Consider the following 14,066-nt stretch of genomic DNA (forward strand, 5'->3'; position numbering starts at 1 on the left):
ATAAAAAAAATTCTATTTTTAAAAATAAATAGAATCCAACCCGAAAGCCTTAACTTGAATGATTGCGCTTGTCTGTGAGTAGTGTAAACAGGGTTACTCCAATTACAAAATTATATGGCAGCCATTCAGAGGAGTGTCTGACAGCTGACCGAGAGTTGAGAGTAGCGATGTGGAGCAGGTTGCCACATTTGAATGACTTTTGGGGTAGAGGCCAGGGGTACACCCTGCGGAAGTGTTGGGGGTGCCCGAGGATGGACAGAGGAGGAAACAAGAGAAGGAAGGGTAGTCGGAGAGGGAGAAGAGTGCCAGATTTAACAATGCGCCCAGTGCTGGATCAGCGCCGTGCAAACACGCATGTCGATCCTCAAAAATTCAGAATGACTACGTTGCTAAAACAGGGGTATTACATGGCAACATTAGACATGAAGGATGAGTACTTATATATTTCAATGTGGCCACTGCTCAATACCTTGGATTCAAAGTGTGGGACAAGCACTACGTACTACCATTCGGCACTGCATCGGCCCCCACAGCGTTTACAAAGGTTCTAGCAGTAGTGGCTGCCCACTTGCGCAGGCAGTCCATTTCAGTGTACCCTTACTTAGACGACTGGCTGATAACCGGAGAGACATCTCAACAGATAGTCAGCCTGCTTTTTTTATTAGGCTTCTCCAGTCTAGAACCCAGCCAAGTAAAACAGTTCCTAAAGGCACTAATCAAAACAGATCAAGCCCTAGCCTTTCCTTCCAACGAGAGGGTCCAAAACATGCTTTTTCAAACCCCTCAGTATGTAGCCGGTCATCAAGTAACAGTATGAAAAGCAATGCACCTTCTAGGATTGATGGCTTCCTGCATTTATCTAGTGCCACATGCCAGACTTTGCATGCGTCCAATGCAAGAGTGGTTAGCAAAACAGTGGTCGCAAGCAAGCATTATGTGGGACAATCTAGTGGTGGTTTCGCAACCTCGGGTTTGTAGGTGCCTTTCCCCGTCTTACTACGTGTGAGAGAAAAAATAAAATAACAGGCAAAACCCCTTGTCGGGGAAAGAGGCACTGAGACCCGGCAACAAGAGTTCAAAGGATGGTTTATTTCTCCAGCTAGGAAATAACCCAAAAAACTACTCTAACCCATTTACATCAGTGCCAACATTTATATTAGTTAAAGTAACTCTAACAAAAAATACTAAATGGACCCGATTGGCCAGACGGTGTGGTGCTGTAGGTGTGGGCAGCATCTCTTCCTCCTGGTTGGCTGAGTAGCTGACGGACGTCAAACATCTTGCGCTCCATGCAGGTCAGGGTCCGGTCACTGTGGTCACTACCTAAACTAGTATTGTTGCATACTAAATGACAAACTATTTAAAACATTTTATGCTACTTGTCACATTTCTACATAAGTTACACACAATGATTGTCAGTACAATTGGGTAATTCGTGGCTTTAATTGAAGGCCTTGACCTTTATTGTGCATGTAAAAGAATCGGGCTATGTTTTGCATTTCTTTCTAGGTTTCAAACTCATTAGTGCAAATAAAAGCATATATAATAATGAAAATGTTTAAGGTTAGTAGTGGGTGTGTTGGCTGGGTTTCGCAGCACAGGCGAGGGTCTAGCACTTGAAAGAAATACATTACAGGGGGTGCAGGGTCAGAATGGCAATAAATTGTTTTAATGGGGGTGGGTGGCTTGCACGTTTATGAGGACGAATCGAGCAGAAAGTGCTTAGCTCATCTTGGTTCACATGCCGGTTTTCAGGCAAACAGTGATCTCAGAGGCAGAAAACTAGCATATTGATTGTTGCAACTTTCTCCAGCCTCAGCGTGAGAATGGAAGCGCAGAGCTTTTCCTTCGCAGGGGGAGTGCAAGGGTGGGGGCCAGCCAGCTGCCTGCGCGCCTTGTGTGTGTGTATCTCTGTCCTTGGCTGCTGCGGTGGAAAGGGGAGCTGAGCATTGCTGTGCTATCACAGTGAGGCCTGTTTACCCAAAATGGAGTCAAAAGGGGGCACAAAAATGGATGCCCCGTGTCCTGCTCAGTAGTCCCATTTATGCAGCAGTCAACCGTGGTTAACTTTACATAAGGGCAAGGGGCAATACCACTACCGGAGGCACGCGGTCCAAGCCTTGTACTGAGGAGCGTACAACGCGAGGGGGCCTGAGGACCCCTCGCTCCCATACAGGTTCAATCGCTACAGTGGCGGTCCAGGGATGCCTATGGAGTTTGTCAGACTCCAAAATCAAAAGAAACACACACACCAAATCACAGAAAAATACATGAGAGAGTGGAAAAAAGGTCTCACTCTCTCCAAGTTAGAAATTAAAAAGTCCCGAAGTCCAGCAAAAGAGCTGGGGGTCTCGAAGGTAGTGAGGAATTAGCACATTTCTGAGAATTCTCCCTAACGCATTTACACCTTCTGGAACTGTTAGCAGACCTCAAGGCACTTCACACATTCAGGATGCAGCTAGTGCACAAGACAGACCACAGCCATTCCCTAGGGCTGTCCAAACTAGCCCAGGACATTTGGCTGTGGGCACTGAAGCACATGTTTCTCCTAGCACAACATGGTCCAGGAGAACTCCATTCACTGGCAGACATTCTAAGCAGAAGTGCAATACTACCCTCAGAACATGGGTGGTGTTGGGGAGAATTCTCATTTTATGGCTAATTTCCCTCACCTAGTGAGTCCTTCAGCAGCTTTGCTGGATTTCTGGAGTTTATTTTTTCCACCTGGTAAGAGTGCAAGCCTTTTTCTCAGTCTTACATGTGTTTTGCCATGTGTATTTCTACTGTTTGTGTGATCTTGGGCTCTGGAGTACACCACTCCATGAGCCCCACCTTTTGTGTGTGTTACACAACACCTTCAGTGCAGTGACACAGGGTTGTCTTTGAGACTTCCCACTGACTAAATGTTTCTGGGGCTGACTACTGTCCCCCAGAAACAGGGAAAGTTGCCATTTACTTATGTAGTCATTTAAAACTACAGACCCAGTACACCCCATCTTACATGGAGTACTGACAAGGGTCAATTCCTATCTCTTTTTGTCTGTGCCTCTCTGAGCTTTGTTTTGCTCTTTTAACATTTAGACTTGGCTAGTGGCAGTGGTATCTACCCTAACTTTTCTACCACGATTATACTCTATAAACGCGTTACTGTTCCAGGCTATTATATTAGCCTCAAACATAAACCCGCTTGACCATATACTTTCTTTTAGCTCCGGTCGGGTTTATTCACCATTTCTTTTTGTTAAAGTCCTTCTTGTGTTTTACTTTGCGCGACAAACCAGGTTTGCCTTCTTTGTTCACAGTCTTTTGGCAGGCTTCTCTGAAGAAGCCCTCCTTTTGGCGCCTGGGTGTCTAGGTGGGCTGAATGTGAGGGAGGGGTGTAGTCACCTCCTGCACCGGGTCTTCTTGGAAACCCAAGTCGCACTTTGCGTCCATTGGCCGGAGGGGTTGTCCGGGCCGCCAACCCCCCTGCTGTGTGATTGACAGCCAGGCTGTGTGAATGGGGGATTTTCGCATAAAAGGCTGGATTCTTGGGCTGGAAGTGCGAGTCGCCACTGGAACTACAAGGAACCGAAGAGAAGCGGCGAAGACTGCTGCTGCAACTACAGAGTCCCAGTGAAGCCCTGCTGCAGTCCTGAGCTATCTACTCTTCAACGACAAGAGAAGATCCAGTCCGGAGTCTTCTTCCCTTGAGCCTGGTGGGATCAACCAGCTCACGTTCCACAGGCAGAGGATCCTCTTCTTGGTTGAAATCGCTGCACACAGCTGTAGTGGTCCGGATAGCCACCCGAAGAGCCTCTCCTGTTTTAAAGGAGCGCACCTTTTATTCACTGTTGCTGGCTTCATCCCTGGGTAGTGCAGATCGCTCCAGATGTCCTCCTTCTTGTCCCACCGACTGAAGCTCCAGGAACCGTGAGTCTGCAGGAACTACCAGGAACAAGTGCCATAGCACTAGCTCTTCTTCAGTCGAATAAGGTACTGTGTCCAGCTTCGAGGAATTGGGGTGAACCCTTTTCTCCTCACCCAAGGCTTGCCCTGGTCTTCCTTCCCTCTTATAACTTTTGCTTCCCTTTTGACAATATCCAAGTACTCCTGGCAATCTCAAATTGTGAACTGTGCTAACCTTGTGATCCTCGACAACAGGAATCCTGTTCTATTTGACACTGGCGCAGGCCTATTGACGTTTATTCACTTGTAGGAAAGTGTCCTCTTAGTCTATCTGCCATGACAAAAGTATTACCTATGATTTTTATCCCCAACTCTCTTGTGTTGATTCATGTGCTAAGTGTGTTTTAACTCCGGTAACATTTCTTCCTGTGGGTACGCTTATCTTTAGTAAGATCAATCTCTCATTACTGTCAAAAAGTGATTGCATCTGTACCCCCGGTAATGTCTTTATTTCACAACACCGGTCTGTCAAAACCAAAGGTACTTAACTTGAATTGTTCTGCACAAGGGGAATTGGTTGTGTGTAGTGTATTTGAAGTGTGGTTTTAATTTAATAGAAGTGAAGTGCTTTGTGAACAGATGGTTTAAAATCAATGCATTTTTACTTTTTAACCAGAAACCTTGAGTCAGTGTTTTTTTGAGTCACAGTAATTGTGGTCCTGTGTGTAATCTCTGCTACTGCTCATTTGCTCTTGAGATAAGTCTGGCTGCTCCGCTACCTCTACCACTTTAACATAGTAGTACAGGCTTGTACCACAGGTGAACTTGTATTACCACTTGTAGTCTTAATTGTGTGTAGTGGTCCCTAAGGGCACTGCACAGGATTCTGCCTAACAGGTGGCAACTAAACTGACATTCTGCTCAACATCTTCTCAAACTGGTGTTCCCAGAAATAGACCTCTTTGCTACTCAAGAGAATGCACAATGCCTAGACTACATGTCCAGGATTCCCCAGAAAGATTCCAAACTGAATGCACTACGAATGAATTGGTCAGGGAGATTTGCATACTTTTTCCCCCTAACACCTCTTCTCAACAAAATAACATTTATCCTGATGGCTCCTATGTGGGCGTGGCAAACATGGTTCTCTCACCCAATTTCAAATGTTGTCCCTGTGTCCTCCCATGAAACTGCCTTGCCCAGTTAATCTGACACAGGATCAAGGGACGACACTCCACCCGTGCCCTCAGACGTTGAACTTAGCAGCCTGGCTCCTGAGGTCATAGAATGTAATCACTTAAACCTGAACCATAGGTGCATGGAAATCCTTAAAGAGGCACCTAAACCAAACACACAATGTTTCTATTTTAACAAACGGAAGTGCTTTTTGTTATGCTGCAAGACACGTTCACTCAATACTATTCAATGTTCACCGTTAAATATAGTCCCCAACTCACTAAAAGTACTCCTAGCGGACCTTTCAGCTTACACCACCTCTCAAAGTAAAATTTCATGGTGGAAGTGCCAGTAGTTAACGCCTTCATGGATGGTGGTAATAAATTGTACCCACTAGTTTCAAATCCTACTCCTGGCTGGACTTCAATATTGTACTTACCAGGCTCATGGGTGCCTCCTTCAAGCCTATGCATGAAGCCAGCCTTAAACATCTGACATAGAAGACAGCCTTTCTTAAAGCTATTACTACTTTCAGGCGGGTCAGTGAACTACAAGCACCATCAATACAAGACCCCTTTGTTATTATCCACAAAGACAAGATAGTGCTACGCACTCATCTAAGGTTTTCACCGAAATTCATTTCTAAATTTCATGTAAACCAATCCATAGAACTTCCTGCGTTTTTCCAAAATCCCACAAACACAGCAGAGAAAAGTCTTCATACATTAGATGTACTTAGATGTACGAAGGGGTGTCCTCTTCTACCTACAAAGGACTAAAACTATCAGAAAAACAGAGCCACAGGAAGAGGTTGAACCTGTCACGAAAACCGCACTTTTAAAATAGTGTCAACTGCATCCATCTATGCTATTCTCTCGCTAAAAGAATGTTCCCTTTCAAGTCTAGAGCACCCTCAACTCCAGGCACTGGGGCAACTCTAGCTTTCATAGCAAATGGGCCCCTGCATGCCATTTGCAAAGCTGCCAGTTAGAGTTCAGATCCCACTTTCACCCAACATCACTGTCTAGACACACATTCCAAGGGTGATGCACAGGTGGGGCAAGAAGTGTTAAAACATCTATTTGCAGCACTACCTTCAAACAACCCACCTCCTTCTCCAAGTACCGCTCGCTGTTCTATGCAAATCATGTGATTCTAAGCAAATCCACAAGCATCAGAAGGCATATATTACTTACCGTAATCGAATTTCTGATGCTTGTATCTGCTTAGATCCACAGGCACCCACCCTTCCGCTCCTCCTGGAGTTGAAGGTTCTTGGTAAAACATATTTTTCCCACCTCATGGTCTCTACCTACACTCCACGCTTACAACTTAAACTCATTTTTGTCAGAAACAAATAATCTAATGGACCTCGACATGTGAGGGATCATGGGTACATTGGACGTCACACTAGGGATAGAATTAGACACGCCCGGTTGACGTCTTTTCGAAATTCGAATACGTCATAAGCATTACTCGGCTGCTACCACTAGATGTCGGCCTATGCAAAGCATTTGAATCTAAGCAGATACAAGCATCAGAAATACGATTATAGTAAGTAATGTATGACATTTAGATTGTGTTTTGATTGCAATACTCACCTGTGAATTTCCTCTTCTAGTGTGTTCTTAAAGGCCTAATTACTGTATATTGTTTGTCTAACTTGAATTATTGAGTGTTGCCCTGTGTGGAGTCTCTGTAGCCCTAGACCACTCACACTTTTCCTGAGACTAAGTTTGATTAGGTTTTGGCTGACCTCTCTCGGTCTTTCCTATACCATAACTAGGGTGGCCTCCTAAAGTCTTCTTCCTAGGGCTGACTTTTCACTCAGGGAGACTAGTTTCCCAGGACTGATCGGTTATCCCATAACAATGAGCACAAATCGAGGGAAGTCATTGTGGTGTCCCGTGGACGTGCATGACAGGAAAGCAGCAAAAACCAGATCTTTCCTAGCAGCAGACATTTTTGATATTACCTAATCGCGGTGTAGCTGTGCACTGGAGTGTCCTTGCATAAGGGACATACAAATGTGTCCCGTGGCTGAACTGGTCCGACAGGCTGATTTAGGCAACAAGGTGGGAAGATATCCATGTATGCTGTGTACGACAGAGCGATAGACTAAGTAGGTTATCCCTCTGATATAAGCCGTCCTAGTGTCTTGATTAAATATGTGTGATCAGTTTTGAAGCATATGGTGATCAGATGAGTTGTACTAGACGGGGAAAACATGGGGTGAAAGTACATTCTCAAGTATGGGGGTTCAGCGGGGGTTGCAATTCTTAGGCACATGGGTGCTTCCCAATCACACAATGAATACAAGACAGTAAGAACTGTCCCTTTATTATCCCAGTCTCCTTTTCCCCTTAAGTATCCCGGAGTGTGATGAGCAGGTCCAGAAAAGGATAAGGGAAGACCGACCCCAAAGCAGAGCAAGAAGAAAAGAAAAATATGAATGCAGGGAACTGAACCCAGGAAGCACGAGGACGAACTAGGTTAGTAGGCAATATTCCAAGGGGAGTGTTCCGAGGTTTAATTCACAAAACAGTCCAAACAAACAGGTGATCCCACAGAAAGATCCAAAAACCCAGTGCACCAAAATCCAAAAGAGGACGTTCTAATATCCAGTCTATTATAGAAATCTGAGGTCAATCACTAATTCTTCATGCAGTTTCATGCACCAATATTAGAGCCCGTGGTACCAGCCCATCCAGAAAAACAGGAAGCAGAAGTCGACTAGTCTGGGAAGGCGATGCAAGGAAATCAAGCAGTTGAGGAACGTAGGGGCATGGCACGCCAGGGTTTAAATCCCATAGCCATCTCCATACGATGCATTAGCTGATGTGTTCGCGGCACGCTCAAAGCTGGGGAGCGTAGCCACGTGCACTGTCTGAGAGTTGCCATGGCATTCACTATGTACAGCGTTGAAAACCGCTGTACCTGCCGGGAATTAACTAGAAAGGTCTGAGATTGTTTCACATGCACTCTAAATCATTCACTTATGCTGTTGTCTTATTATGCACATGCTCAGCCATGTTACATGTGAACTTGTGTTTAATGAATCTTTTACATGTATGTGCTTGCAACTAGTGCATCTTGTTATGAAATGCAATAGATGAGTTCAGAGAAGCTGCTGAGGCGTGCATGCACTGTATCTTATGCTCTGAGCATTGGGAACAAGCGAAAAGGGCACTTGCCAGCGTGAGCTCAGCCAATAAGGCTTCTAGCCGTGAATGATGTATTCGTGCTTTGCAGCCTCCACATGCTGTAATACATATACATTTCTCATTACTATGCCTTGTAGCACCTACTTGACAAGCTATGCAAGGAAATTGAGGAAGACCTCCGCCTCTCAGTTCACACTCATCTGAAGCTGGACGAGCGGAATCCTTTCAAAGTCGGAATGAAAGACTTGGCGCACTTTTTCACACTAAAGCCAATTCGATTTTTCAACAGATTCATCGATGTCAAAGGTAGGGTGGTGTGTAAGGATTCAGCAGTCTGATGTAATGTGTCCCCTTTGAAGGGTTTATGTGCCGCGAGCGAGTGTTTACATATTTGTATTCTGGATTTTGATTCTCGCAATGGCATTAAACTCAATTGCCTGCTTCCATAAACTGTGATTCTGCTGGCCTCGCCATGCATAATGCTTGAGTCATTGAAATCAATGGGTTCCTTTCATGAAATCTCAGCTGGTTAAAGGAATTTACTCAAGATATATTTTTCCTAGTCAGTCATAATATGGAAATAATCACTTCAAAGCTTTTGGTTCTGCTTAAAGCCGGTCGAAGTTACTCTAAAATAGCGCTAGTGGTGGCCTTCTAGAGTGCAGAATGTAATGTACGTCCCCTTCTCTCGACCGCTGGCTGATTAAAGCCTATTTGGCTCGGCATCGACCGTCATCTCCCATATCTCTGCCGTGCCACTCCTCGACGCCGGATCACGTCACTATGCTCCATACATCAGTTTGCTCGGCATACTGTTTCACAACGTGAATCTCTTCAGTGAGAATTTCTCTTTAGTAAATGCTGATATGTCAGGCCCTAAAGCCTCCGGAATGAAAACCTTCTCAAACGATGGTGGGGCTGTCCCAGTGTCCAGGATGTGATTAAACAACTTGGCCATGTGCTGCGCTAAAGACCCCGCGAAGCTCTTGTAGAATCCCACTGTATAACCATCTTCTCCGGGAGCCTTTCCCAGCTTTAGTCCAGATACTGCCCTCAGAACCTCCTCCTGGGTGATTGTCACTGTCCGATATATGTGGAATTGGCAGCCCTCCCCTCCCCCCGCCCCCAGGTATCTATCCAATTCCTCATTGGTATTCTCCCCCTCGTGCCCATAGAGCTTCTCGAAGAAGGTGGCACATTCCTGGGATACCTCCCCCGCCAAGGAATGAAGTTGTCCCCCTGAATCTCTGACCCCGGATACCCACCTCTCTGCCCGTTGACCCCTCAATCTAGCCGCCAGCAGGGCATCTGCCTTATCGCCTTTTTCATAGTACCTCTGTTTCAAGAATTGCAGGCTGGCGACCACCTTCCCCATCTCCAGGTCCCGCAGTTCCTGCCTCTTCTCCTTCGCGAACACCCGGTCACCAGCCGTTTCCTCTTCCTCCCTAACCCACGCAGTCTCCAGCTTCCGGATCTCGCCCCTTAATTTCTCCGTCTGGAGCGTCCTGATTCTCTCTTTTCGCTGCCCCTTCCCTGATGATGAGGTTCCTCCATGTCGCCTTCGCTGCGTCCCAGGTCATACCCGGCTCCACCTCTGCCGTGCCGTGAAAGCTAAAAACTATTAGATCGCTCCTCACATTTCTCTCTCAAAGCACACATCTTTCTGCAGATTATCCTTGAAATACCACAGGGACTCCTGCGGCCTCAATCCTGTGAGCACAAATCCCATGACCGACATGTCATGATCAGACCAACTGACTGGGGAATGCTCACCAAGTGTGACTCTCTCAACATGGCTCTATTTCAGAAACCAATAATCAATCCGGGTATGTGTCCCGTGGACTGGGGAGAAGAAAGTGAAGCTCCTCTCCGCTGGGTGACCCTCCCTCCCTCCCTCCCTCCCTCCCTCCATACATCCACCAGCTCCTGATCCCACATGTACCCTAGGAGACCCCCTTCCTTCCGCCCTACCTCGGCTCCCACCGCTCCGTGTCCCCCACTGTGGTCCATAGCTATATCCGCCCACATATTGAAGTCTTCCCCAGGAACGAAAGTCCTTCCGCCCGACTGAGCACCTCCCCCATGCTTCACGCAGAAACTACATCTGCCCAGTGTTGGGGCAATACACAAGTCAGCTGCACCCCCTCCAATGATCCCATAACCAGCAGTGCTCTCTTGTCCACCCTTTTCCAAACTAGGTGGTTCACAAGCCTCACTCTCCGATTAAGTAGGATACCCCCCCAACCTCCTATTAGCGGTTCCAGAGGCCCAGAATGTCTGTCCAACCCGTGCCCTGAGATATGTCTCTCCTCCCCCTGCAGGAACTGTGTCTCTTGAACTAGTAGCACGTCCAGATCTCTATACCGCAGCTCCCTCCCCAGCAATGAGCGCTTGGTAGGAGAATTAAGTCCCTTGACATGCAGGGTCCCCAACCTAAGCGACCAACTTTTGCTGCAGTCCCGGTGGAGCCCTGTCTGGTCGGTGATATTCAGAAGTCCATCAGTGGAGCTTCGACCCTTGGAGTCGTGGGACCAACCATTCCCGACGTCAGCACACTGACCTGCTAAGAAGAGCCCTCAGAGGTGCTCCTGGACCAACAAATGGCTGACCTGCTTGAAATTTGTGCTACTGTGCTGCAGATGTCGGCGTTCTGCGTTTTGGCCTGGAACTTTGAGGACCCACAGCTTATCCCAGAGGGTTCACTTCTGTGAAATGGCGTTCCGGCATCCATGGGACCCGAGATATGAGGCTGTGACAACTGTGTCCCTTGCTGTTGCTGTGCAACGGTGACGAATGCCAGAAACTGCTTTCCTGCATCCAGTCGTGTTGAGAGGAGGCCTGCACCCGACCCGAGTGAGCTGAATTCTTCAGCAGGAACACGTTGCACCAGCATCTGTGACAGACCAGGGATTCACTCAAACCTGCAACTCCTGGGCACCAAGGTCTGGAAAAAACTGCGGGAAACATGACCTCCGACCTTCACAAGACTTGCCAAGTCCCAAGAGAAACCAGAGTACGGGGGGTAAGTTACTGTAAGTTTACCCAACTTTTAAAACTTTTACTTTAGTTTGGCTTTGCCACTGCTGGTTGGCGCTAGCACTCTGAAAGCTGGAGACAGTTTTATTCACTGCAATATATCCGGAACCTTTCTCCTGTCCACAAGACCCTCCTTCTAACTACTTGGCACTTTGTGAATTTTATGGACTGCCATCACCAAGCTAACTATGCCTTTCCTTTCAGTATGCTGGTTTTATTACACTGGGACTGTATATATGCATTTTATTATTAGTTTGTTTTATATTTTTACTAGTTTATAGTCATTGGTGCAGTGTTTGCTTGGCCATAAATAGTGTTTTTATAACAACTTGTCTAATTGTAATCCTTTATTTACTTATCTTGTGAACTCCTTGTGTACTGTTGACCAGGCTCACCCCTTCCTGAGACTTAGCCTTGACCACTCTCTGTGCTACCTTTATTGATTTTTCTACAGCTCCTAGAGTTGCCCCTTATCATGAACTAGGTTTCTGTGAATATGATTGTGTTGCACAAGCGTTGGTATGATGTTTTCCCTGAGGAGGAGTGGGGGTATTATCAAGATGATGAGCACTAGTGCCGTGAATGATAGTTGGACCTCTTTGTGGCTTGCTGCTCAGGCTTCCCCTTTTTCTTTCAGCGTATGTGACGCACTATCTGGACACAACATTTTACAACCTCACAACGGTTGCTCTTCATGATTGGGCCACATACAGTGAAATGAGGAACCTGGCCTCTCAGCGCTATGGGTTAATAATGACTGAGGCACACCTTCCAAGTCAAACTTTAGAACAGGTAAATTATATGTGTGCTTTGGAACAAATACCTTAACCTTGTCTTCTGTTAAACATAACCACCTAATCTTCACTCAATGTCTTTTCTAAGAACAATGTAATGGTGCACTGGCTGCGATGTGTAGGTGATTGCAGGAGCGATCTCTCTCACAAAGCAGGGCTTCTCTCCGTGAAAATCATTTGCGATCCAAATCACTTCGGCCTTAGATTGTTGTACTCCATAAAATGTGTAATTTTTCCAAAGTTGTCGTTAAGGCAATTTTACACGGGGCTTGTGAAGAGTAATGCTAGGAGGGGTTTCCCTTGTATATATAGTCACCTTTAGGTTTTTAGGAGTGCATACAATAGCTTAGTCAACTAAAAGAAAGTAGGGATGCAGTAGAATGAAACCACTTCACAAGAATTAAGCCCCAACGTTGTAATTCCAATCCCTATGATTGGTGTGGCCTTGTGCCCAAAAGTGACAGAGCTTCTACTTAGGAGAGGGGGCAGGTGTAGATGGAGCTCTTTTGGTTGTGAAAATGTTCCAGAAGATACTTCAACAATGTTACAAGTCAGTACAATTATTTTCTTATCTTTTAGATACAATTTTTAGATCCAACAAGCAAAAGCGATGGAATGGAATAACTAAAGTTTATTCTTGGGTTTATTCGAAGGGGAACAAGGGTAGGTGAATGTGTTGCAATTACTTACCCCATTGACTCCGATGTTTCTCAGGTGGCTAGGTATGTTGACTGGGGTTCACTGGAGGTAGGTTTTCCCAACGTTGGATCCAGTAGGAGATGCCCAGGAGCTGCGGGTGTAAGGATTCTTCCGGTCGGTTCCAGGAGCAGAGTGCAACCCTTTGCAAAGAAGAAATGCAGAAGGCACCGATACAGACATCTTCAGGACACTTCACCAGACCGGGAAGGTGAATTCCAGTAATGGCTACCACACACAGGCGATGGATGTCTTTCCAGTCACGGTTGAAGACCTTCCAGAGCAGGAGCAGGGACATCATTTCACCAAAATGCCAGGGGTAGTGGAAGTGACATCACACGACCCTTGACCACTTATGACATCACAGGAAGTGATGTCATTTGACCCAGTCCAGAAGTGATACTACAGGAAGCGATGGAACATGACCTTTCACCCCTTGACAAAACAGGAAGTGGCATCACATAGCATTGTTCCTAAGTACACTACATAAAATATGGTTATGATATCACTTTAAATGTGATATAAATTTCATACAAGAATCGCTCGCCATATGTATAGGCTCATATTACCAAATTACTCTGAATGCAAGCAGACGTCCAAGGCAAAATTATAATGTGTTAATATATAGTACGTGCGCTTAAACGCTTTATATAGAACAAATATACATACAATATCTCCCAACCTGTGTTGATACTCATTTATTGACCTCAGAAGCATGAAAGACTGAGTTGAGGTGTTTAAGAACAGACTAAATCAGTGACTTACCCCCTGAAGTGTGCCTGAAATAAACCTTTAATGAGTCCAGCAATTATTGGTTAAAATTCCAGAAAGACAAATTGTTTAGTATTCCTATTGTTCCTTAGATAGGGTCACTGCTGAAATTGTTAGACTTGTGGAACCCCCTGTTCCTTTTTTTTTTTATAGATCTGAGCAAGAAAGCCAGCCATCCCAGAAGCAAAGAGCCACATGGTGCTGGCCCCAGCCCCGGAGCTATAATTCTTTTTTTTTTTTTAGGGGTCGCAAGGGAGACCTAAGGGGTTGCAGTTGCGACCCCTGGCAACCCCTAAATGATGTCCCTGAGCAGGACCCTTTGATGCTGCAAAGCTGAAACTTGGCAGGAAGGCGACTTGTGGCGTGAGCTGGCGACCACCGAAGTTCTAGTGTTGAATGCAAAACTGCAACGATTCTACTGAAGTAACCCACTGGAGAGCTGGTCAGTCTACCGGGTCATTCAGGGACACTTCCGGTTCGTCCCACCAGTCCAAGGTTTGAAGTGCCGCTCAGGGACTTCATAGATCAGGCCGTCCAACAG

At 46.0% G+C, this 14,066-nt stretch overlaps 1 protein-coding gene across 4 annotated transcripts in view; it reads left to right on the forward strand.

Moving 5' to 3' along the window:
• WASHC4 (WASH complex subunit 4) overlaps positions 1–14,066 on the forward strand; it is a 1,230,387-nt gene that overhangs the window by 714,920 nt on the left and 501,401 nt on the right. For all 4 annotated transcript variants that reach the window (XM_069629940.1, XM_069629941.1, XM_069629942.1 and 1 more), the window contains 2 exons: positions 8,366–8,534; positions 11,902–12,056. In XM_069629940.1, the coding sequence (XP_069486041.1) occupies positions 8,366–8,534; positions 11,902–12,056 (324 nt within the window). The remainder of the gene's footprint in view (positions 1–8,365; positions 8,535–11,901; positions 12,057–14,066) is intronic.

Source organism: Ambystoma mexicanum, chromosome 12 (genome assembly GCF_040938575.1).
Source record: "Ambystoma mexicanum isolate Mex_15411 chromosome 12, UKY_AmexF1_1, whole genome shotgun sequence".
In the NCBI taxonomy this organism is placed as follows: Eukaryota; Metazoa; Chordata; class Amphibia; order Caudata; family Ambystomatidae; genus Ambystoma; species Ambystoma mexicanum.